We start from the raw sequence: 25212 nt of genomic DNA on the forward strand, positions 1-25212 counted from the left end.
GGGACTTCACCGTACATACTGATTATCCTTCAAACACCCAAACCATTCATTTCTTCATCCTTACTTCCCATGAGCTATTCCCTCACCTACTCTCAGCTATACCCAAAGATTGTCATACCATTGGTCTTGCCGTTATCCACATATGTGCTACCACCATGTTCAAGAATTGTGAAATCCTGTCATCTGATCTATTTACTTTCCCTCTTTCCTTCTGCCTTTCCTTATAAAACTCTATATCCACATGATGACCTCTAATCCTGTCCCCACAGTTCTCTCCCAGGCCATCTTCTCTGCCCTAGCCATTTTCTCTTCTTTTCCCCAACTTGACTCCTTGCTGAACCAATTCAACTCTCAAGTCCTTAGCCCCCTTATCATTTTGCTGATTGTGCCCTGTCATGCCTCAGCCTTGGATCACTCCCACAACTGCCTTCTTTCCTACATATGTGCTGCTGAATGGACATGGGGAAAATCATTCAACTTCTCTGATTGGGTCCACTATAAATTTATGTTATTCTATCTCAACTGGGCCTTCACTGCCTCTAGGCAGTCCCACTATACCTCCGTTTTCAGCTCTCCACAGTGGTACTTCCAAAACTATCTCTCTCTCCTCTAATCTCCTAACTTCCCCTACCCCCACTCTCTGAGTTGAGAATCTTGCCTCATGTTTTATAGAACAAATTGAAGCTATTAACTGTGAACTCTCATTACTCCCCCCCTTCATCATTGTGTATCACTATGTACCTTCTGCCACACTCTTCCTTTAGCTCTATCTCACATGAAGAAGTGGCCTTATTCCTTACCAAGACTAACTCCTCTACCTGCACAGAGTCCTATTCCATTTCCTCTCCTCCAGTTATCTTTGATTTCTTCTTCTCTGCTGACTCCTTTTCTATTGCCTGCAAACATTCCCATGTCTCCCCCATCCTCTAAAAGCTCACTTTAAAGATCCTTCCATCCCCATTAACTATTGATCTAGATCTCTTCGGCTTTTTAATATTTACTTAGCTCAAATCCTTATAAAGGTGGTCTCCAATAGATACCTCCATTTTCACTCCTTTTACTCTTTTCATTACCCCTTACAATGCAACTTCTGACCTCATCATACCACTGAAATGTTCTCTCCAAAGTCACCAGTGATCTCTTTTTCAATCCTCATTCTTCCTGAGCACTTTGCAGCTTTTAACACTGTTGATCACTCCCTTCTCCTTGGTACTCACTTCTCTCTGTTTTTGGGACACCAGTCTCTCCTGGTTCACCTCCTACGTGTCAGTCTCCTTTGCTAGATCCTCATCCGCTTGTTGTTTTCTAACCATAGGTGTCCCTCAGGGTTCTGTCCTGGGCCCTTTTCTCTTTTGCATCTAAACTACTTCATGTGGGATCTCATCAGCTCCCATGGATTTATTTACCATCTCTGTGCTGATGATTCTCAGATCTACCCATCCTGCTCCAACTTCTGCTGACCTCCAATCTCACATCTCTAACTGCCTTTCAGGTTATCTTCAGTCTAGTGACACTGACTTCTGTGCTCTTCTATAAACAGGATACTTCAGTTCTTGACTCTGGATATTTTCTCTGGCTGTGTCCCCCATGCCTGGAATGCTCTCCATCCTCATCTCTAACTCCTGCCTTCCCTGGCTTCTTTTAAGGCCCAGCTAAAATCCCACCCTCTAAAGGAAAGCCTTTTCCACCTCCTTTCTATTCTAGTCAGTTAATAGTCAGTAAACATTGAAATGCCTACTATGTGCCAGATGCTGTGCTAAGCACTAGGGATACAAAAAAGACAAAAGACAGCGCCTGCTCTCAAGGAGTTCACAATCTAATGGGAGAGACAGTCAGCAAACAAATATGTACAAACAAGCTATATATCTGTATAAATAGGAGATGAGAAGGAAGGTGTTCTGGTATCATCATTCTTTTAATTACTTCCTATTTAGATATTTAAATATTTCCTATTTTTGTCATAGGCACTTAATAAATGTTTATTGATTGGCTAATTTTCTGGTAGTTATTGTTTAAAAGGAAACCTTTGATTCTTTTTTTTAAATTAATTAATTTTTTTTTAGTTTACAGTTCCACAAGTTCCACATTTTCTCCCCTCCCTCTCCTCCCGCTTTCCCTCCTTTCTCCCAAAGACAACATGTAATCTGATGTAAGTTCTACATATACCTTCACATTAAGCTTATTTTCCCAATAATCAGGTTGTAAAAAAGAATTAATAACCGATGAAATGAACCATGAGAAAGATGTAACAAAACTAAAAATAAAATAAAAAAGAGAGAGCAAATAGTTTGCTTCAATCTGCATTCAGATTCTGTAATTCTTTCTCTAGATGTGGATAGCCTTTTCCATCATGAGTAGCTGTCTTAGAACATTGTTAATAAAAGCCAAGTCTATCAAAGTTAGTTATTATGGAAGCAATGTGTCTGTGGTTGTGTACAATGTTCTCCTGGTTCTGCTCCCTTCACTCATCGTCAGATCATATAAGACTCTCCAAAACCTTTGATTCTTAAAGCTCAAATTTTACATGTCTAACTTGTTTCATTCACTTAAATATTAATAATTTTGACTTGTCAGAAATATGAAAAGCTTTAATTTCAAATGCTACAATTTCAGCTAAGGTCATGTCATGATAAATGTGCAAATTTTAATCATATGTTTTAATAGTGATGTTGATATTTTGGCAGTCATACAACCAAATTTGAAAAATAATATCTTTGTAATATATTTTTATTCTGCAAGTATATACCAAGAATTTGTACTTCTCTATTTAACTCTAGAACATTTCCTTGTTTGCTGTATTTCTAAAAATCAGTTTGCCTTTATATATAACAAGGAAAATATAGTGAATATTTTTTTCAGAAAATGTTCATTTTATCTATTTTTTCCACTGTGAAATACTAGGTATATTGTTTTATTTATATATGTGTGTATGTATTGTACATACGTATATACATACACACACATATGAGAAAATTGCCTTTACGATGGCATTCTAGGAAAATTGCTTGATGACATGAAATTAACAATTCCCCTCTTCCCTTTTTTTTTATTTACAGAGTATGTTTAATTCTAATCGGCAGAAGATTCTAGAAAGGACAGAAATCTTAAACCAAGAATGGAAACAACGAAGGATACAGCCTGTACACATCATGACTTCTGTGAGCTCATTGCGCGGGACCAGGGAGGTTGGTTAACATGACATGTTGTAGTAATGTCAGCACATTTTGGTTTTACTAGTGGAAAATTGGTTGGCAGTTGTGAGGATATCATTGACTTTTTCAGTGCATTTATCTTTTTGTTATTGGCTTTCTTATATGAAATTATTTATCAGCTGCTATTTAAGTATTTTAAAAAACATATTCATCCAGAGAATACTGTACTTAGGTTTCTAGTAAATACTCAGAAAAAAGTGAGTGGAACCAGCTAGATTTAAATATAAACAACAGCACTTCTTCTGAGCTAGGGAATTATTTTGGATGGTAAGGGTATTTTTATAATTAAATAAAGGATTAGTCAGATTTATTAATTTGGATAATATATACTATTGTTAAACTTTTTTTTAAATGTGGAAGTTTGAGCAATTCAGACTATCTCTTCTGAGGGAAATAGGATTTCTTTTCTAGCTTAGTCATCACTAACTCCCATGAAGAGATGAAGCCATTTCTTCTGCATAACTCTAGTTCTGACTACATGATTGTAAATTCCTGGAAATTTAGAAATTGAGAACATCTTTTCTGTCTCTCTTCCTTTTCACTTACCCCCACACCTGTACCGTGCCAAAATTTTAGGGAGAAATTGAAATATGAAGTACTCATTTGTTAGCTTTGAAATATAAAAATATGGGTGTTTAATTTGGATTATTTACAATATTTTCATCTTTGTTATATTACATTTAAAAGTTTTTATAAAACAAATTTCATTAGCCAATGTTTATTTTTTATATTTTAGATAAAAATGAAACCCTAAGCTATTGGGCAGTAAACAAACTCTTGGTTTTCGTCAGTTCAAGCAGAATAATTTTTAAAAATTGGGAATAGGAAAAAACCAGTAAACATTTGTTTTGATTTTTTTAATTTCATGGCCTCCATTTTCAAGCAGATATAGAAAGTACTTGAAAGTAGTATAGTATAATATAATATAATATAGTATAGTAAAGAAATAAATCCTCAGACTCACTGACTAAAACTTTTGTCATATAAAACTGTTGAATCAGTCACATTGAACTGTCTCCACTAATAGTTTCTGTGCATTAACTTTATCTTTTCTTCCCTTCAGTGACTTCTATAAACCGGTTGCCTAGTTAAAGGCAGTATCTCTGCCCTTTGACATTCTTATTTTGTGATACTGTATCTTATTTCTAAATGTTTACTGATTTCTTTCACATCCTGAAGATCGAAGAAACTGAGCAGAGAAAAGATGGAACAGTTAAAGGCTGTCTCGTGCTGACCCTTGCCTATATATTCCGGGAGGCACATACTTGGCAGAATCTCAAATTGTATTCCTGAACCCACACCTAGAGATGTTCTTTAATCACCAGAATTTGAAAAGACCTTTCTAACACCAAGTTCTAGGTGTGCTTCTTGTTTAGTAATCTGGTCAATGGTAGTCATCGCACTGTTTTGCTCACTTCTATGTAAGCCTTTCATCTTTGATTCAAGGGATTGAGAGCAACAGAGGTGGATGGCAAAATCATTCCTGTTTTGTAATAATTTTCACTTTGCTTTCTTCTCTACTTTGTAAATGAAGATACATTTATATTATCAAAAATCTAGTTAACCTTATTTGACCATTTGCTAAGTAATGTCTGAAAAAGATTTACTGTCTGATTCAGGTAAAGTGATTTGACAAAGAAAATGACTGAATATTTTGGGTGTTTTGCATTTGAATCCAGAAGATATGCTTGCCAAGATACCCTTAAACTTTTGGGTACTTGAAGATCTTTTTGACTGCTACTTTAAAAAAAAATCCTTTTTATTTTTATGAACTTGACACATCTAGAAACATGAATATTTCCTTAAAAAGAACAGAAAAAGAAGACTGCTTATGGAGCAGTAGTGAATCTTCACTATATTTTTCATATAGTGAAAAATTTCTTCTCATCTTTTTAAAAGTTTATTTAAAATTTAACTTTTTTTTTTCTAATACTATACTGCTTTTCTGTGGCCCTTTCTGAATTTCCTTCTGCTTTCTTCTGCATATCTTAAAAAAATGATTGATTGATGCAGGGAGGGGCAGTGAATAGAATGTTTTTCTTGCCACAGTGAAGTGCCTAATTGAGATTAGATAGCATAAAACTATCAGCACAGCTTCTTGATTTCCTCAAGTTCTGTTCAACAGCACATAAATTGAAATGAAGGAGACAGTGGAATTAATCAGGGTTAGAGTTTGGCAAGGCGAGATCTGTGATAGGACAGTGGGGAAGGGGATAATCCTTAGGCGTAGGGCAGCTAGATGGTACAGTGGATAGAATGCTGTGTCTAGAGCCAGGAAGACCTGAGTTCAAATATGGCCTCAGATACAAGCTTTGTGACCCTGGGCAAGTCATTTAACCCTGTTTGTTGAGTAGTGGGTAATATTGAGTTGGTTTACCAAGGTGTTTAGTTAGGGAAGAGAAGAGAGTGTAGTCAGAGCAGGGCTTAGGAATAAACAGAGGAGCAGAGAGAATGGATGTCATAGCGATGTTAAAGGGCAGTGTTATGGGTCATAAGAGAAAACAGAGTCATAGAGAAAAACAGAAAGATAAAAGATTGCACTCGTATAAAGGAATTTTAGAGTTTATGAACCTTGAAGTGGAACATGTTTGATAAAGGATATGACCATCTCTATAGTTTTGGTGGAGGGGAGGAGTAGCTCACATTCCTTTAATAGATCAAGTAACAGGGAAGTTAGAGTATTTGAGGAAATATCAGTACATATTTCAAAATTCTCTAGTATGAGGACAAGATATGAGTAGGAGGAGAGACTGTGAACTACGTTCTGAACTCGTTGAGGAAGAAGGTTGTCTTGTGGGTTGATGCGTAACAGCCACCAGGGCCTCGATTGGGTGATTAAATTTGGATACTATGATCCTTAAAGGAGAAGTTGCTCAGTAAAGGTGGGAGAAGTAGAGTCTGGAAATGGTAATAGGGAAGAAGCGGCATTTCAACTCCCCCACTGCTGCCATTGAATCCAACTGTATGAGCGGAAGTGTAGCAGGTCCTGGAACAGGTGACAAGGAGAGACATTGTCATCAGGACAAAGCCTAGGTCTCATCGAGAACTAGAGGATGGAAGGGAGCGAGAAAGGAAGTTCGTTAGTTATTCTAATTAAGATGAAAAGAAGTTTGTTAATTATGGATTCCAAATGGCATAGTAAAAACAGAGGGCAAGGAGTAAAGGAACAGTCAGTTGGGCATAGGAACTGGATTTGTATATTGCCAGCTGAGATTTCAGAATCACTGGGGTGGGGTCCAGTATAAGGGATGGGCGTATGCTAACAATTGAGGAGTGAGCCCAGGCAGAGTATCAGTGATTGCAGAGAGATTCGTTGAGAGAGGCATGTGAATTGGCTATTGAGGATGTCCTTTGAGGTCCAACCTTAGACAAGGGATAGGATCAGGGATTTGGAGCTGGGAAGGACCTCAGAGGCCATCCAGTTCCAACCTCTTCCTTTTGTAGCTGAGGAAACTGATTTACCTAAGGTCACATAGGCAGTACAAATCAGAGGTGGAATTTGAAACCAGATTCTTCAGTTATATTATATCTTGTGAGACCTCAGGGGGCTCCTTGCAAAGCAAGTGAGAGTAGTTGGACATATGGAAGGAAACCTGGTCAGGAGACTGGGTGTGGGTGTGGATGGAGATTGCCTCTACTGGAGTAAGCTAGAAGCCCTGTGGGGGGCAGTAGGTGGAAGGATTCTTATCTTCCCACCTGAGACTGTGCTTATGATGGCCCTCGAGATCCCATTCATATATCAGCTAATTTGTTCAGTTAATGGGTGCACACTTTGTTTCTTGTTCTTACTGATAATAAAAGATGTTTCTCTTTCTGTCCGTCTCTTTCTCTATTTCTCTATATACACACATATTTCTGTATGGATGTATCTATATTTATGTAAATAGATACATCTGATAGCATTATTCATTATATAATGACATTTACATTTTAAAGTAACACCTTTGATAACAGGACAGCTTTAGTTCACAATGAAGAAAGGGAACATTTATATGTATGTGTATATATATGTGTGTGTGTGCGTATGTACACACATACACACACATATAAGCATAGGTTGACAGCGTTGCCTTTTTTTTTCTTAACAGTAAAGGAGGACTATTCATTCTTGATATAAAACCTCTGGAAACCTTTGCCTGGAAAACTGTGGCTTCTTAAAGTAGGGTGGTTTGTTACTATTTTGCCAGAAATTTGTTTGGCAAGATCGTTGACCAGCATTGTTCAGTGGAAATCTATTGTTTTCATCCAAGTGTTTGATATGTGAAATCAAGCTTCCAGGTTTCCACTTGGGGAATACATTCTTACAATCCTACAGTGATTTAACTTCTGCCTACATTTCATCATTAGAGATTCTCAGAGCTTTGAAGATTCTGCGAAGCTGATCAGTTGCTGAATCTCCATGGAAAAATAGCTTCTTGGTTGCTAATTCTGCAAATATTGTGCTCTCCTCCAAATATCTACAGGAATAGAATATCAGACCCTAGTATAGCTCTGGGGATCTGTGCTGCAGTGTTATATTATGTTTATATACCTTCATAGGTATTCTAAAACCCCATTCAAGTCTGCAGTCAGCCTAAATACTTCTTTATTATCATCTATTAACTAATTTTGAGATTTCATATTTCTATGGAGGACTCTTTTTGAGTGACAAAAGTCATTGCCTTGTAAGATTTGGCACAAATAACTTTTAACAAATAAAGAACTCAGTTATTGACCAGAAGGGGTAGAATCCAAGGATTTCTTGAGATCCTTAGGAAGGCATCAAAAAGTGAGCCGGAGCTTTGTATCTTGCACGAGTGTGTCATGAATGATGACTATGTTAAAAGGATGATGAATCCTTTTGATCAGAGAAATTCCTGGAATTTCAGTACTTGGAGCCCTTTCCTCTCTCTCTCCTTCCTTCATAGCTACTCCCTGACCAGTAGTTTTGTGTTGACCCTTACATCTAACATCATAGGTACCTTTTTGTAGACTCTGAGCAGAACTAGATAGAGGAGGCAGTGGCAACTGTGTTTTGCATTGGAGTGTGTATTGCTATATTTATTTTGTACAGGGTGTTCCTAAAGTCTGGACACATAGTCAAAAATGCGTATTTTCAAGAAATGAAACAATTGAAATTTTCAACATTTTATTTAATTGGAATATTGACAAATAACATCTTCAACTTCAAATAACATCATATGATTTCGTATTCATATTCCAAGAGTGAATGTGCTGAAATTGACAGCAATGTGGAGTTATCGAGTTATTGCATCGAGTTCATGTGAATCTTGCAAAGCATATCAACCTTTGCATCACAAATGATAGAAATTGAACACCCTATATATTTAAATCTTTTCTTTCTTTGATCTCTTTGGAATATAAGCTTAGATAGGTGTTATTACTTTGTTTTGTAGATCTTTTGCTTTAAACAATATTACCATTTTTATCCCCATCAAGTTTTACTATGTATTTTTACACACAGCTTTGTTCTTTATATCCTGTTTGTTTTGTTGAACACAGCATCTGTAATATCAAAAGCATTTACATGTTATTTTGCCCTTAGATCTTTTGGAGGGTGTCCAACTTGATATTTTTTTGGGTAGCATCTTTAGACTGTGCGATGCACACTTTATTATAGCAATATATGGATATATATTCATTTTGATTTTTAGCACTGCTTTTATGTAATTTTATTTCTTAGTCATTAAAACAAACTGCTCTGAATCTTCTTGAGAATTTCATATATCTTACTCTTGACATATTTTGTAGTGTGCCTGTTCTATTTTGTTTAAATATCTTTTTGTGAAAAATGATTGAGGTTGTACTTTTCCAAAATTTATTTTTTTCTCCCATTCATTTTGCCTTCCATTTGTAAGACAATAGTGAATATGCAAAGTATTTGGGAGGAATTCAAGTTCTTGAGACCTCAGTTTTCTCTATATGTAAAATGAGTTCTAAGAACACTTTCAGCTCGTATGTATGATTCTGTGGTTGCTTGTTTCTTGGGAAGACACTATTACTAATTCAGGGTCACATTTTAAAACAGATTTACTTGAAAAAAAAGTCTGCTGGGCCTGTGACTGATATGAAGAATTTAGTCATTGAAAAAACTTCCTGCCAATATGGAGTTTTAGCTATTTATAGTGGGATTCCATATGACTGTATTCTTCCTACAAGATTTCAGTTATTTTCTTTAGGTATCCTCATGTTTACAAGTGAAGCCAAATGAAGACTTAAATATATGCATACACACACACAAACACATATCTTGATTGGTCAGCTCCCTTGTGATGGTGCTGATAAGAGGGTTTTGTTGAAAAGAGAAAAACGAAAATGTAGTTTAATAACTAGCTTGCTTAGAAACACCACCAGAAGACAAGATTGTAAGATCATAGATTTAGTGTTGGAGGAGAGGGAAAGATTAATGCAAGGAAGGTAGATTGCTCATGTATTGAGAATGAGAGGCAGAAAGCACATGGATGGCCCAAGTAGTACAATGGTGCCATTGAAAGACTAGATGAGTAAGAAAGGGTTTATGGGATAAAAACAGACAAGGATTGAATAGAAAGACATTGAAATCTGAATAGCAAAAGAGATAGCTCTCTGTTGGGCTCATAGACATTTCTTATTAAGATTCTTCATTGTTTTATTGATCTTTCCCTCCTGTTCAGGTCTGAGGCTGTGACTGGCCTCATTCACCATCCTTGTCCTCCCAAGCCAAGGGACGTGACTTTCAGATATCACTTTTGCCCGCTTCAGGGCTTACTATGATTTAAAGGTTCTTAATCTGTCATTTTTTTAAAATTTATTGAACATATTTAGTTTTCAGCATTGGTTTTCACAAGAGTTTGGATTACAAATTTTCTCCCCATTTCTACCCTCCCCCCCCACTCCAAGATGGCGTATATTCTGGTTGCCCTGTTCCCCAGTCAGTGCTCCCCTCTGTCACCCCACTCCCCTCCCATCCCCTTTTCCTTCCTTTCTTGTAGGGCAAGATAAACTTTTACGCCCCATTGCCTGTGTATCTTATTTTCTTGTTGCATGCAAAAACATTTTTGTTTGTTTTTGAACATCTGTTTTTAAAACTTTGAGTTCCAAATTCTCTCCCCTCTTCCCTTCCCACCCACCCTCCCTAAGAAGTCAAGCAATTCAACATAGGCCACATGTGTATCTTTATGTATAACCCTTCCACAATACTCATGTTGTGAAAGACTAACTATATTTTGCTCCTTCCCAACCCATCCCCCTTTATTGAATTTTCTCCCTTGACCCTGTCCCCTTTCCAAAGTGTTTGTTTTTGACTACCTCCACCCCCATCTGCCCTCCCCTCCATCATCCCCCCCATTTTTTTTTTATCTTCTTCCCTCTTCTTTCCTGTGGGGTAAGATTCCCAATTGAGTATGTATGGTATTCCCTCCTTAGGCCAAATCTGATGAGAGCAATGTTCACTCATTCCCCCCTCATCCGCCCTCTCCCCTCCTCCCACAGAACTGCTTCCTCTTGCCACCTTTATGGGAGATAATCCATCCCATTCTATCTCTCCTTATCTCCCTCTCTCAGTATGTTCCTCTCTCATCCCTTAATTTGCTTTTATTTCTTTTAGATATCTTCCCTTCATCTTCAACTCACCCTGTGTCCGCTCTCTCCCTCTCTCCCTCCCTCTCTCTCTCTCTCTCTCTCTTTCTCTCTGTCTCTCCCTCTCTGTCTCTCTCTTTCTCTCTCTCTCTCTCTCTCTATATATATATATATATATATATATGTATGTATATATATATATATACACACACATACACACATAGATATATGCATACATACACATTCACCCATATATATACATAAACATATATGTATGCATATTCCTTTCAGCTACCCTAATACTGAGGTCTCATGAATCATACACATCATCTTTCCATGTAGGAATGTCAACAAAACAGTTCACCTTTAGTAAGTCCCTTGCAATTTCTTTTTCTTGTTCTTTTTTCTTGATTACCTTTTCATGCTTCTCTTGATTCTTGTGTTTGAAAGTCAAATTTTCTATTCAGTTCTGGTCTTTTCACTGAGAAAGCTTGAAAGTCCTCTATTTTATTGAAAGTCCATATTTTGCCTTGGAGCGTGATACTCAGTTTTGCTGGGTAGGTGATTCTAGGTTTTAATCCTAGCTCCATTGACCTCCGGAATATCGTATTCCAAGCCCTTTGATCTCTTAATGTAGAGGCTGCCAGATCTTGGGTTATTCTGATTGTGTTTCCACAATACTCAAATTGTTTCTTTCTGGCTGCTGGCAATATTTTCTCCTTGATATGGGAACTCTGGAATTTGGCGACAATATTCCTGGGAGATTTCTTTTTGGGATCTATTTGAGGAGGTGGTCGATGGATTCTTTCAATTTCTATTTTGCCCTGTGGCTCTAGAATATCAGGGCAGTTCTCCTTGATAATTTCTTGAAAGATGCTATCTAGGCTCTTTTTTTGATCATGGCTTTCAGGTAGTCCAATAATTTTTAAATTATCTCTCCTGGATCTATTTTCCAGGTCAGTGGCTTTTCCAATGAGATATTTCACATTATCTTCCATTTTTTCATTCCTTTGTTTCTGTTTTATAATATCTTGATTTCTCATAAAGTCACTAGCTTCCACATGCTCCAATCTAATTTTTAAAGTAGTATTTTCTTCAGTGGTCTTTTGGACCTCCTTTTCCATTTGGCTAATTCTGCCTTTCAAGGCATTCTTCTCCTCATTGGCTTTCTGGAGCTCTTTTGCCATTTGAGTTAGTCTGTTTTTTAAGGTGTTGTTTTCTTCAGTGTATTTTTCAGTATTTTTTTGGGTCTCCTTTAGCAAGTCATTGACTTGTTTTTCATGGTTTTCTCGCATCCTTCTCATTTCTCTTCCCAATTTTTCCTCTACTTCTCTAACTTGCTTTTCCAAATCCTTTTTGAGCTCTTCCATGGCCTGAGACCAGTTCATATCTTTCTTGGAGGCTGTTGGTGTAGGCTCTTGCACTTTATTGACTTCTTTAGGCTGTATGTTTTGGTCTTCTTTGTCAGCAAAGAAAGAATGCAAAGTCTGAGACTGAATCTCGGTGCGTTTTCGCTGCCTGGCCATATTCCCAGCCAACTAACTTGACCTTTGAGTTTTTCAGTGGGGTATGATTGCTTGTAGACTAGAGAGTTCTATGTTCCACGTTTGGGGGGGAGGTGCCAGCTCTGCCACACCAGTACTGCTCCTTCCCCAACCCCCAACCCGGACTGAGCTTAGATCTTCCGCAGGCTGTGCACTCCTGCTCTGATCCGCCACTTAATTCCTCCCACCAGGTGGGCCTGGAACCGGAAGTAACAACAGCTGTAGCTGCCCCACCTCTGCTGCCCCTGGGGCTGGAAGCTGAACCGCGAACTCCTTCTACTCCCGCAGCTTTTCCTACTAACCTCCTCTGCAGTCTTTGGTGTTTGTGGGTTAAGGAGTCTGGTAACTGCTGCAGCTCACTGATTCAGGGCACTAGGGCCCCCTCCGCCCGGCTTCTGGTCTGGATGGTCCACGCCGTTAATGCTGGGTTCTGCTCCACTCCGTTCCCAACTCCCAGCTCCCAGGTCCGTGTGGGATAGACCTCACCCAGAGACCATCCAGGCTGTCCTGGGCTGGAGCCCTGCTTCCCTCTGCTGTTTTGTGGGTTCTGCCATTCTAGAATTGGTTCAGAGCCATTTTTTATAGGTTTTTGGAGGGACTCGGTACGGAGCTCACACTAGTTCCTGCTTACTAGCCACCATCTTGGCTCCGCCCCTAATCTGTCATTTTTAATTTAATTTTTTTATAGGAGTTAAACGTGCTGGATAAAGTAGACCTTTTATACTTTCTTACAGATTGTCACTTCATTAAACAATGAAAAAGAATGTTTTCTACTTGAACTTGGCATTTCTTTCCATCTTATTTTTAATGGATGGGTCTTATTTTACATCATCTTCATTTTCTCCTATATTGTTCCATATGAGCTTTCTAGTGAGAAATAAAAAAGCTTAAAACAAAGAGTTGGGCAAACAACCAATGCTTCAGTTGTGCCTGACACAGTAAGTGATAGTTCACACTCATTTCCCCTGCCTCTCTAAAGAAAGGAGGGAGGTACAAAAGGATTAATTGTAAAGCTTTAGTTAGTGCCTAAACCCAATGTTTCCCTCCTAATATAAGGTTTATACAGTATATACTTAATAAATTATTATTAAATCCAATTGAGGCATTGCCTACAGATTTCAGGAGCAAATCTTCTCTTTCTCCCCCAAATAAAACAAATGTGTTTAATTTTTATAATAGTTTTTTAAAAATGCTTGTCCAAATCAATTTTAAAATTCAGTTGCATTTTTTCTGAACAACTGAAGAAATTTCCATCCATGCAAGAATGCTTTATTATAGAACAGCAACTTTGGCATCATCCTTGACTCTTCACTCCCACCCCACATGTGAGGTCAGTTTTTGAGTCTTACTGATTCTCTTTCCTCATCATCCCTTGCATCAAATTCCCTTCTTTACCCACAGAGCCACTACTATAGGCTCTTAACCTCCTTACCCTGGACTATTGTGATAGCTTCCCTGCCTGCCGTCTCTCCCCTCTTTATTCCATCTTCCATACAGCTAACAAAGTACAGGTCTGACCATGTCACTCCCCTGCTCAGTAAACTTCGGTAGTTCTCATACTTCTAGGTTTAGATGCTAACTGCACTAAACTGCCTTTAAAGCTCTTTACAACCTGGTTCCAGTCTATCTTTCAAGGCTTACTTTTCATTATAATAATAGCTAACATTTCTATGGCATGTACTGTGTGCCGGACACTATGTGAAACACTTTAAATTGTTTTCTCATTTGATCCTCAAAACAACCCCGGGAAGTAGGGGGTATGTTATTATTTTATGGATGCCGAAACTGAGGCAGACAAAATAAATGACTTGCCAAGGGCCACACAGCCAGGAAATGTTGGAGGCTACATTTGAATTCAGGTTTTCTTGAATCCATGCCTAGCACTTTATGCATGGTGCTACCTACAGCTGCCTCATGTATACTCTGGTTTAGTACCATTTGGCTCCCTTACTTGTCCTCAGACATTTCATCTTTCTATGCTGTCTGTGCTTTTGTTCAGTTGGCTACCTGTTGATGCTCGAAATGCCCTCTCTCCTTATATTTACCTTTTTGAAATCCCTTTTGTTGTTTGGTTGTTGTCATTCGTGTCCATCTCTTTGTGACTCCTTTTTTTGTTGGGGAGGGGCTGCAGTTATTGGCAGAAGTACTGGTGTGGTTTGCCATTTTCTTCTCTAGCTAATTTTACAGATGTGGAACTGAGGCAGAGAGAGTAAGTGACTTGCCCAAGGTCACACAGCTAGTAAGTATCTGAGGCTGGATTTGAACTCAAGTCTCCCTGACTCCAGGACTAGCACTCTTTCCTCTGTGCCACCTAAGCTGTCCTTCAGAATCTCTAGTTTTCTTTAAAAAATTAGCTCAATTACCAATTTCTACACAAGGACTTTTAAAATTCTCCTGGTTGCTAGTGCCACTCACTACCCATTTCCATGTATATTATTATGTATTACTGTGTTGTCTTCCACAATAGGATGTAAGTTTTTTGCGAGCAGGGTCCCTTACTTCTGTTTTAAATATCCAGCACATTGTAGGTTCTTAATAAATGTTTGTTGATTAATTGATGAAAAATCATATTAGTTTGGTAGTCCATAAAAACATGGTCATATTACGTTCTGGAAACACTTTTCATAAATTATAACTTTCATGTTTTAAAACACTAAGAAAATAGGACTAGAAAGATTTTTCTTTAACATGATAAAAAGTATTGATTTGAAACCAAGAGCTAGCATTATCTGTTATGAAAAGACAGGAGATATTCCCAGTAAAGGAGGGCTGCCTCCTGTCACAGTTATCTTTTAATATGGTTTAGCAAGAAAGCAGGAAACGTAAATTAAGGGAATTGACATTGGCAAAAATAAATAGATGTTTGGTAGATAGTAGATGGAATATTCTAAAAATTTGAGAAAATCAAGAAAAATTGAGGTAATAAATGGCTTCAAAACCCAGTGAACACAGATGAAGCACCAGCGTTTCTATCGGGAACAAATGCCTGGAGAAACTGATAGAAAAATACTATTTATAAAACAGTATCAATGGCAAAAATATCAATTATTTGAGCGTGAATCTAGCATGATTAATGACAAAGCCTACATAGAGACAACTATAAAACAGTCTCAACAGAAAAGAAGAATTAACTGGAGAGATCTCTAATATACCTGTTTAGGTTGAAACAATGCAGTCAAAATGATAATAATACTACCTTGATTAATACAGCTGATGCATTACTAGAGAAAGTACCAATGGATACTTTACTGATTTAGAGAAAGGGATTACATTTATGTGGAAGAATAGACAAAATATCAAGAGGAATTATGAAAACGTAAAGTGAGAAAAGGAATTGTACTGCCAGGTTGAAAATTCTACAAAGTGATAATTATCAAACCTATCTAGTATTCGATAAAAGAAAAAAACAGACTAATGGAACAGCACAGTAGTCTAGAGTTAGAATCAAAGACCCACATTAGAAGAGTGTTAATAAATGCAAGGCTTTAAAACATTGGGAAAAGGATATTATTCAATAAATACTGTTGGAAAAATCGTATAGTATTATGGAAGCATATTAAAAACCTCCCTTTTAGTTTCTTTAGGAACATTAATGAATAAAATTCCTCTCTTAAGTCCTTTCCAGACTTCTGAACAAAGCCCCCATCAGTAACCTTCTCATCCATACCTATTACTTTTGCCCTTTTGATTGTTTATTGTTGTTCTGTCCTTTCAGTCTGACTCTTCATGACCCCATTTAGGGTTTTCTTGGCAAAGATGCTGGAGTGGTGTGCCATTTCCTTCTCCAGCTCACTTTACAGATGAGGCACTGAGGCAAACATGGTTAAGGGACTTGCCCACGGTCACACAGCTAGTAAGGGTCTGAGGCCAGATTTGAACTCTGGAAAATGAATTTTCCTGACTCCAGGCCCAGCACTCTATCCACTGTGCCACCTAGCTGCCCTTTGATTGGAGGGTGGAGCAAAAAAGGCCTCTCCTGGCTTCCCTTTATAGAGGATGAAAAATCTCCACCCTCTCTTCATTTGCTACCACCTGCACTGTTTGGTTTGACTCCACCATAATGATAATGTCCTCCTCTTCCCATTTTACCCCCAACCCTCCCAACCTTTTAGCTTCCTTTTGCCTTCCCTCATTAGATTGAATACTTTTCCCTACCCTCCCACCCCCTCTTATTTGTATCCCCAGCATTTAGCTTAATGCCTGGCAGGTATCATAAGGTAGGGTGTAGGGGGAATTCTGAGAGAAATGGATTGAGTGATAACCTAAATTAACTCTTATCTAGTACCAACATTTCTAGGAGAAGGGATTCAAATAAAATGTCAGTGGAAGAGAGGAGATACTAGTCTATTGAACAAGCATTTATTTATTAAGCAGCTTCTATTGCTACTGCTACCACTGCTGCCAAAAAAAGGAGGTCCTTTTATTTAACTTCTAGTGTAAGCGGAGTGGTCCTGTAGGAAATGGGATGGGTAGCTTAGTTACTCAACTATTCTGGAATATTAACCCAAACTTAAACTGTATTTTTATATATTGTCATCTTTTCCTTGTTCACGATTCTTAAAATGTTAACTGAAATCTTCTTGGGGCAGAGAATCAGTTTGGAGTGTATTAGGGGTAGTAAGTAGGAAATATGCCAGTTTGGACGTTTCTCTCTTAGATAATGTTAAATAAAATTGTTTCCGGGAGACTTAAAACTAGTCAAGTCAGCAAGCATTTATTAAATTCCTACTATGTACCCGCACTGTATTAAGTGCTGAGGGCACCAAGAAAGGGAAAAAACCAACCTGTGCTCTCAAAGAGCTCACAGTTTATTGAGGGAGAGAGAGAACATGCTAACAACTATATGAAACATAAGATATATACAAGATAAATTGGAGGTAATCTTAGAGGGAAGGCACTAAGTTTAAGGATGATAGGGAAAGGCTTCTTGTATAAGGTAGAACTTTAGCTGAGATTTGAAGAAACCCAGAGATCCCTGACCAAGAGGTGGAAATGAAGCTGGAGAGCATTTCATATTTGGGGGACTCCCAGTGAAAATGTCCAGAGTTGAGAGATGGAGTGTCATGTGAGACTTGAGCCAAAAATCACACTATGATATTAGTGGCACTATATTTTCTTTAACAGTCTTATGGTAAAATAAGGAGTTAGATTGACATCTTGAACCATATGCTGCAATTTCTAGTTCAACAGTGATCTAACAGAGGACCTAATATATTTTAAAGATAGGAGTAATGATGTGTTCTCTGCAGTTGTGGGGAGAAGGAAAATGTCTTTTGGACAAATGGACAGAATTATAGGTGACAAAATAGATGTTATTATATGTATTTTAAAAAGGAAATTTGGCCAACAAAAAACAGTATACACAAAATACATAATGAAGAAAACAGATTAGGTAAATATTTGATAAAAATATGATATAAACCTTTAGGGAATTGACACAAATTTGTTTAAGATTAGTCAGTCAATGGATATTATCAAATAGTTCAGTGAAGAAAAAGAAATTGTCAATGACTACCTTAAAACATTTTCATAGTCTTCAATTAAAATTAAAATAACCGAATTCATACTCATTAATTTGTCAAACATAGTAAAGACAATAATATTTAATTTGGCTGAAGAGAAATTGGCAAACTATTGTACTTTTATGGGGCTTTGAATTGGTTCAGGCTTTTTAGAAAACAGTAGAGTAATATGCAGTAAAACTCAATGTGATCATGTCCTTTGACACAGTTATCTTCCCACCATTAAATCCTAAAGTTGTTATTAAAAGGAAGGAAAAAAACTCCCTACCCAAAAATATGAAGCTTTATATATAATATCAATAAATTAGAATCAGAACAACCACCTATATGTACATTTATTGGAAAATTGCCAAATAAAGTGTTTTACAGAAATGTAATGATATGGTATAAGAAATGACAAATATGCATGGAATAGGTAGAGTGAAAAAAGCAGAATCAGAATAAAACTGCACACATTATGCAAGAACAACAGTGAAATCTGAAAAATATACACAGAAAAGATATAAAATAGGGACATGCAGGCCAACAGGGATGTTTTTGTATTATTTGTATTAGTTTATTAAAATTAAAGTACACTTTCAAAATCAATTTTAAATAATTTGGAATTTATGATTTTTAATTGAAAATTATTTAAAAATTTGAATGTTTTTGTTGGTGTTGGACAGGGTCAGAATAAAAATGTTCCTTCAAAAGGGATGTATGAAATTTGTTAGTAAACTCATGGCTTTTAATGGATTCTAACTCAATAGCTTAATTTTTTTTTAATCTAGGATAGTAATTAGTGGTTTCTTTGTTGAATTGATCAAGTTAAGACTAAAAGGTTCCCTTTATCTTTTCTTAATTAGAATAATATTTTTAATGGCCCTTAAATTACTGTTTTTAAATGGAGAATTTATGTTGAAATAAAATTTCTGGGGTGAGGTTGAAATCAGTTAATTTGCAGTTAACTAGGAATAATAGTTTCCTAAAGCTATGTTGTTCATTCGTTTCAATTTTATCCTACTCTTTGTGACCTCATTTGGGATTTTCTTGGCAAAGATACTGGAATGATTTGCCATTACCTTCTCCTTTCTTCATCCTTACAGATGAGAAAACTGAGGCAAAACAGAGTTAAGTGACTTGCCCAGTTTCCACACAGCTAATAAGTGTCTGAAGTTGGATTTGAACTCAGGTCTTCCTGACTCCAGGCTGGGCATTCTATCCACAGTGCCTCATTAATAAACTATAATAAAACTATACAGATTTATTATCTAGTTACTCTTTTGAGTCAGTGAAGATTTTTAAGAATTATGGTAATTATTTTGCGATTCATAAATTCTAGTTTTCCAGGATGGATAGAGTTTTCCTTTTCATCTGAGAAGTTCAAGTGTTTCTCTTACAAAGACCACAACCTTGAGATCCACCTTTCCCCTTCAATCTGGCACCCATTTTCCATGGTTCCCTTCATCCTAACATGTTCAGGCAGGTGGTTAGGGGGAAAAATGAGTTTGTAGAAAAGTGCAGTATAACACGTATACATTCTTGCTGATCTGTCAAATTGAATTTAACATAGTGATTACATTTTTAGTCATTTCAAGGTTCACTTCCTACATTTCTTCTTGCTTCTGTTCCTCAGCATAGATAAAAGCTCTTGTTGATGAAGCAAGTCCTTCTCCCTTTATCTTCCTGAGGTCCTGCTGCTCATAGAAATCTTTCTGCCTTACTTTCACACTTGGCTTTGACTGTCCTCTTTTTGGTTAGCATATTTCTTTCTCACTCCCCCTGCAACTCTACTGGTCTGCATCAGATAAGCTTGCTTTCAGGATGTTCAGTTTCTTAAGCACTTCCCTTTTGTTTTCCTCCCTGCCCCTCACTTAAAAAAAAATATGGGCCCCCTCCTTGCAATTGTACTCAGATTTCCTGGTTCTATGATTTTCTTCCCCATGACTTCTGATAGCACTTATAAAGCCTACTTTGACATGACAACCAAACATTTATTAAGTACTTCTTAACTATGTGCCAGGCACTGTGCTAAGCTGAGGATACAAATAGGCAAAAGACAGTCCCTTTCCTTAAGGAGCTTACAGTTGAAGGGGGAGGGGAGACTTGGAAACGAATACATACAAAGCAAGCTATAAACAGGATAAATAGGAAATAATTAACAGAGGGAAGGCACTTAGAACTAAGAGGGGTTAGGGAAGGCTTCATGTAGAAGGTCAGAGTTTAGTTGGGACTTAAAGAAAGCCAGGGAGGTTGGCAGTTGGAATGAGGGAAGAAAAGCATTCAAGGTATAGAGAATGGCCAGAGAAAATGCTTGGAGCCTACTGAGGAGTGTCTTGTTCATGGAACAGTCAGGCAGTGTCACTGGGTCAAAGAGTACATGGAGGGGACTAAGATTTAAGAAGACTGGAAAGGTAGGAGGGGGCTACGTTATAAAGGGCATTGAGTGCCAACAAAACATTTTGTATTTGCTCCTTGACCAGGCAAAAGGAAGCCACTTGGAGTTTGTTGAAAAGGAGGAGTAATATGATCAGACTTACACTTTGTGGCTTAATGAAGGGTGGATAGTGGTGGGGAGAGACTTGAGGCAGGCTGAATCAAGGGATGAGGTGATGAGGGCCTGCACTAGAGCGGTAGCAGTGTCACTGTAGAGAAAAGGAGCATTTTGAGAGATGTTGCAAAGGTGAAATCTCTAGGTCTTGGCAACAGCTTGGATGTGGGAAAGAGATAGTGAAGAATCCAGGATGGTTCCTAAATTGTAAGACTGAGGGACTGAGGGATGGTGTTACCCTCTACTGGAATAGGGAAGGTAGGAGGAAGGTTTAGGGGGAAAGGTAATGAGATGTCTAAAAGGCAGTTGGAGATGTGAGATTGGAGGTCAGCAGAGACATTGGAGCAGGATGGGTAGATTTGAGAATCATTAGTATAGAAATGGTAATTAAATCCATGGGAACTAATGAGATCACCAAATAAAACAGTATATAGGGAGGAAAAAAAGAGAGCCCAGGACAGAACCCTGAGGAATCTATAGTCAGAGAACATAGTCTGGAGGAGGATCCAGCAAAGGAAACCGAGAAGGGAATGGTCAGATAGGAGGAAAGCCAGGATAGAATGGTGTCCGGAAAACCTAGAGAGGAGAGTATCAAAGAGGAGGGAGTAGTCAGTAGGCTCAAAGTCTGCAGAGAGGTCAAGAAGAATGATAATTGCCTTTGTCTTAGTCAAACAGAGTGCACTTAAATTTTCATTTGGGAATGACTTTTTTTCTTGGAAGTTATTGGGAACCCTTCTGAAGCAAGTTTCCCCTATCAAGCCAATCCTGGCTGCTGGTGGTTCACTTTCCCCTCTTCATTTTGGGAAGAATAAGGTCGTTTATTTATTCTGGGAGTAGTATAATTATCATAGATTCACAGTCTCATACCATTGTTATAATTCCCAGAGGTACCTTGAAGTTTCAGGGCTTCCCCGTTAGTTCTAAGAACAAATTTTTTCTCAGAACAGCTTCTTTGATTCCTTGGAAACATAATGTGTTTGTTACCTTCTGGCTGGAATGTCTTCTGGTGTCCTCATGTCTAAGGTTTGAGAGGTAATTTGTCTTGGTTTATTTGATCTCTCTCCATTTTACTAGTTTTAGCTTTCCATCCTTCTTCCATTACCTTATCTGCTGTTTTGGTAGAACTCTCCCCTTTGTCAGAAAATACCTGTCTGCTCTAGGGGATTGATTATAGATCTTTAATGAAGCGCCTTAGACAAAGGGAGCTGAGTTGCTTGTGTTGATGCAGGTTACTGTTTGAAAGGCCTTGCTTAAAAGAATATGCTACTGGTTCAGTCCTTATTTTTATTATTGGCCTATAAAAGGCTAAGTTCAAGTTCAGGATTTTTATTAATGACTTAGGTAAAGACATAGGTGAATGAATATTTGAATGAAAAAACACCAAAGCACTTTATATTCTAGGCACTGTGCTAGTTTTGGGGGATAAAATTCAATACTGATGTAGTTGCTGTTATAATATAAGCATCCTTACATTCTTATGAGAGAGAGACAGGACAGATAGGGGAATGGTAGTCACAGCAGGTATTCTGCTTTGGGAAATCACAGGGAGAGTGAGTAGAGTTGTCTGGGCAGTCTGTTGTGAGGCCCTTACTTGAAAGTAATGGAGTATTGAGTGGAGTATAATTCCAGGAGCAAGAAGTGAAAAACAGGGATAGTGTTTACAGTATTTACAGGAACATGGAGTATTTAAATGGCAGCAGGGTATATGTTTAAATGCCCCTAGTAGGCCCTAGTTTCCAAGATGATTGTTGCTGGATGGATTTAAAGCACTAGGGCTGGCAAAAATGTAGTGGGTTAGGTGACTTTTATTCACCAGAACAGTTTAGCTTCAGGTTGGAGTGCTCTAAAGCTGAGAGATACAGAATTTATTAAATTTATAGATGACAGTGATGCTTGTGTTGTTGTGTTTGTCCTTGGTTCTCGAAGAGGATGATGACATCAGGGAAATGATGACATGACTTGCAATTGACTTTGATATGAGTGAGGGAGAGCTGTGCAAGGTCACCAGCCTCACTTTCTCCTCCAGAGCTATCTGGGTCCAGTGACCTGATATTCATCAGGATGATTGGAGGTGGGCCAGGATGCGTTGAGAGACCCTGTCCCTTTTAGGCTAAGGTCTTTTCAGGTGCTCACTGTGAGTGAGGTAACTATGCCCATTCAGTGAATAGGCCTTTTTAAGAAGTTAATCAAGGGATGGCTCCTTTAATCAAAAACTCAAAAAAAAAAAAAGTCATACTGGGAGGGAAAGACCCTCAGGGTTTCTGGCCAAAAGAGAAATGGTTACTATTTAGTATTTACAGTGATGCTAGTGTTGTATTAGGTGGTAGAATCAGGTACCAAAAAGCTTTAGCATGATAGAATGAGTGGAAACGATGAAATTGACAGGGATAAATGTAGTCCTACATTTAGGTTATAAAAAGTACAAGTACCAGGGAAGCATAAATGTAATTTAATTTTAGTTTATTGCATTGAGGTAATGTAGTACCTACATTTACTTACCCTAATGTGAGTAAAGAGTGTTATGAGTTTGCAAAAAAAAAACAAAACCAAAACTCTAATCTGATCTTAGTCTCCATTAATAGAAGTGTAGGAGAATGATGATTGTCCTCTATCCTGGTCATACCACAGCTGGGGTGTATTTTGTTTACTTATGGGCATCATTGTAAAAGGAGGGGGCCACAATTGGCAAGGTCCTTAAGAAGGGTAATTAGCATGGTGAGGTGTTACAGAACTGTCATGAAAAATAGTTTAAAGACCTGAAGATGTTTAACTGGAGAAAGAAATGTCTTAGTGAGAACTTGAAAACTATTGTCAAATATTTGAAAGGTGGCCCAGGGGACAGAACTAAAGACCATGTAAGAGGGTTTTTGACCTAACGTAAGGAAAGCTTTTCTGATTATTAGATGTCCAAAAATGGAATGGGTTACTTCATGAAGTAGTAAATTCTCTGTTACTGGAAATAGGTAAGCAAAGGATCAATATTTGGGGATATGGAAAGGGTTCATTTATTGGGTGGGAGGGCCCTCTGAGTTTCTTTGATTCTTTTGGAATCTTAAGTGTTTAAAAAGTTTATGTCTTGGGAAAGGACCAGGTATAGGTTCTTTTAGTCTGCAGCTGCTTCTAGGCCTTTGAGAAGACTTGGTCATGGGATAAATGGGGGACTAGACATTCTCTCTGATCCCCTTGCCTTCTCAGACCTCTTCAAAAGAGAAATTATGAGCGAGAGATTAAGAAACTTCAGCTGTCTCCATGATTTTGTACACCCAGAATCCAAAAGAAAGCTAAAAAACAAATAAGCCCATGAACTGTCTTCTATGCTGCACTCACAGCGCCTCTTCCTGACACTGGCAACACAATCCAGCCCTACATCCCGGGCTCCCTTTCCCCTTTTCAGCATTCCAGACTACTGAGGCTCTCTGGTACCACATAGTGCTGCCACAGGCAGCATTCTATACTGTAAAGTATTTCTGTAGGAAAGCCAGGAAAAGAGAGGGAATGGGGCAGGATGTGTGTCTGGGCTTAAAATAGTGTTCAATACCACATTTCCCCCTAGCCTCAGAGACCCAGACTTAGAAAAATCAACCTGATAACACCAGTGTGGTAGCTGTCTGAACTGTTGGTTTCAGGTCAGAGAACCAAGGAACAGAGGGAATGGGACAAAACACTATGGCTATGAGATACTCCATTAAGCTACTAGTCCTAGAGGAAAGTGCTCAGCCCCCATGTGGGGCCTATTCTGTCTTCCCAAAAGTTACTGAACATAGAGACCTAGGCTGGTGTATTGTGAATTTATCCAGTGTGAGATTAAGCATAGAGGCTTTGACATTCAGCCCCCAAAGAAACCATCATCAAAGCAGGGAGGGAGGGGGAGCAAGTTAGAGATTCAGAAAGTGAGTAGTAGGGGGAAAAAAGCTGAAATTACTAAAGATCTCAGGAAGAAGAGAATTCAACGAGCCTAAATATAACAAGCAGATAAATCAACAAGGAAATCATTAACAGCAGAAAGAAATATGGCTTGTAGATCTAGTAAACAAGTTAAGGCATTTATGAATAAATGCTGCAAAACAAAGGAAAATGATCCAATAACTGATGAGACAAGAGAACATCATACCACAACTTGTTCCTGATTGGTTCAAAAGAGAAATGAGAATTATGAGAGCAGAATTTTTGGCCTTCACAGCAAAAATAATGGGCAGAGTAGAAAACTTGAAATCTAGAATGGCAGACTTCACCAAGAAACAAAAGAGAAAACAAAGAACAGGAATACAAATATACAGACGTGAAGGACAATCTAAAAGAAGAGACCAACATCATTCAAAGAAAATATTCATTATGCGAGCAAAGCATACTGATTTTAGAAAGTATATGTCTTTAGGAAAACTTTGAAGTATAAATATACATTATATTACCATGAAGAAGGTATCATTAAACAATATAGCAGTATCTAAGATGCTTAAATGCAGGAAGTGAGAGTACTATAGGGATTAGAAGTACAATCTAATAAGATGAAATTCAGTAGGAATAAATTTACAGGCCCATATTTAGATAAGGGAAATGTGGCAGGAAATTGTAGCCCAAGAATTTGAGAGTAAATGTTGAAGAAAGAGTAGAGTGGCACTAAAAACATTCTTAAAAGTAGAACTGGTGAGAAGGGAAAGTCAGGGATGATGGTATGTTGATTCCAAGAGAGCAGTCTGATGTGCTTTGTCACAAGTAAGATTATAATATAACTGGTAAGAAACCTTAGAAGTGATCTAGTTTGCTCTCCTTGTTTTATAGATAACCTCTCTAGGCATCAGTTTTTCTAAGTACCTTATCTATTGTCACACAGTATGTGTGACATCCTA

The 25212-nt window shown here is 37.8% G+C and overlaps 1 protein-coding gene across 4 annotated transcripts in view; it reads left to right on the plus strand.

The window, feature by feature from the left end:
* Nucleotides 1-25212, plus strand: part of EZH2 (enhancer of zeste 2 polycomb repressive complex 2 subunit) — an 84638-nt gene that overhangs the window by 23714 nt on the left and 35712 nt on the right. For 2 of the 4 annotated variants that reach the window (XM_036760451.1, XM_036760453.1), the window contains exon 3: nucleotides 3057-3185. In XM_036760451.1, coding sequence (XP_036616346.1) covers nucleotides 3057-3185 — 129 coding nt within the window. The remainder of the gene's footprint in view (nucleotides 1-3056; nucleotides 3186-25212) is intronic. The other 2 variants (XM_036760452.1, XM_036760454.1) reach the window with 1 other exon arrangement.

This window comes from Trichosurus vulpecula, chromosome 5 (assembly GCF_011100635.1).
Source record: "Trichosurus vulpecula isolate mTriVul1 chromosome 5, mTriVul1.pri, whole genome shotgun sequence".
Classification (NCBI taxonomy): domain Eukaryota; kingdom Metazoa; phylum Chordata; class Mammalia; order Diprotodontia; family Phalangeridae; genus Trichosurus; species Trichosurus vulpecula.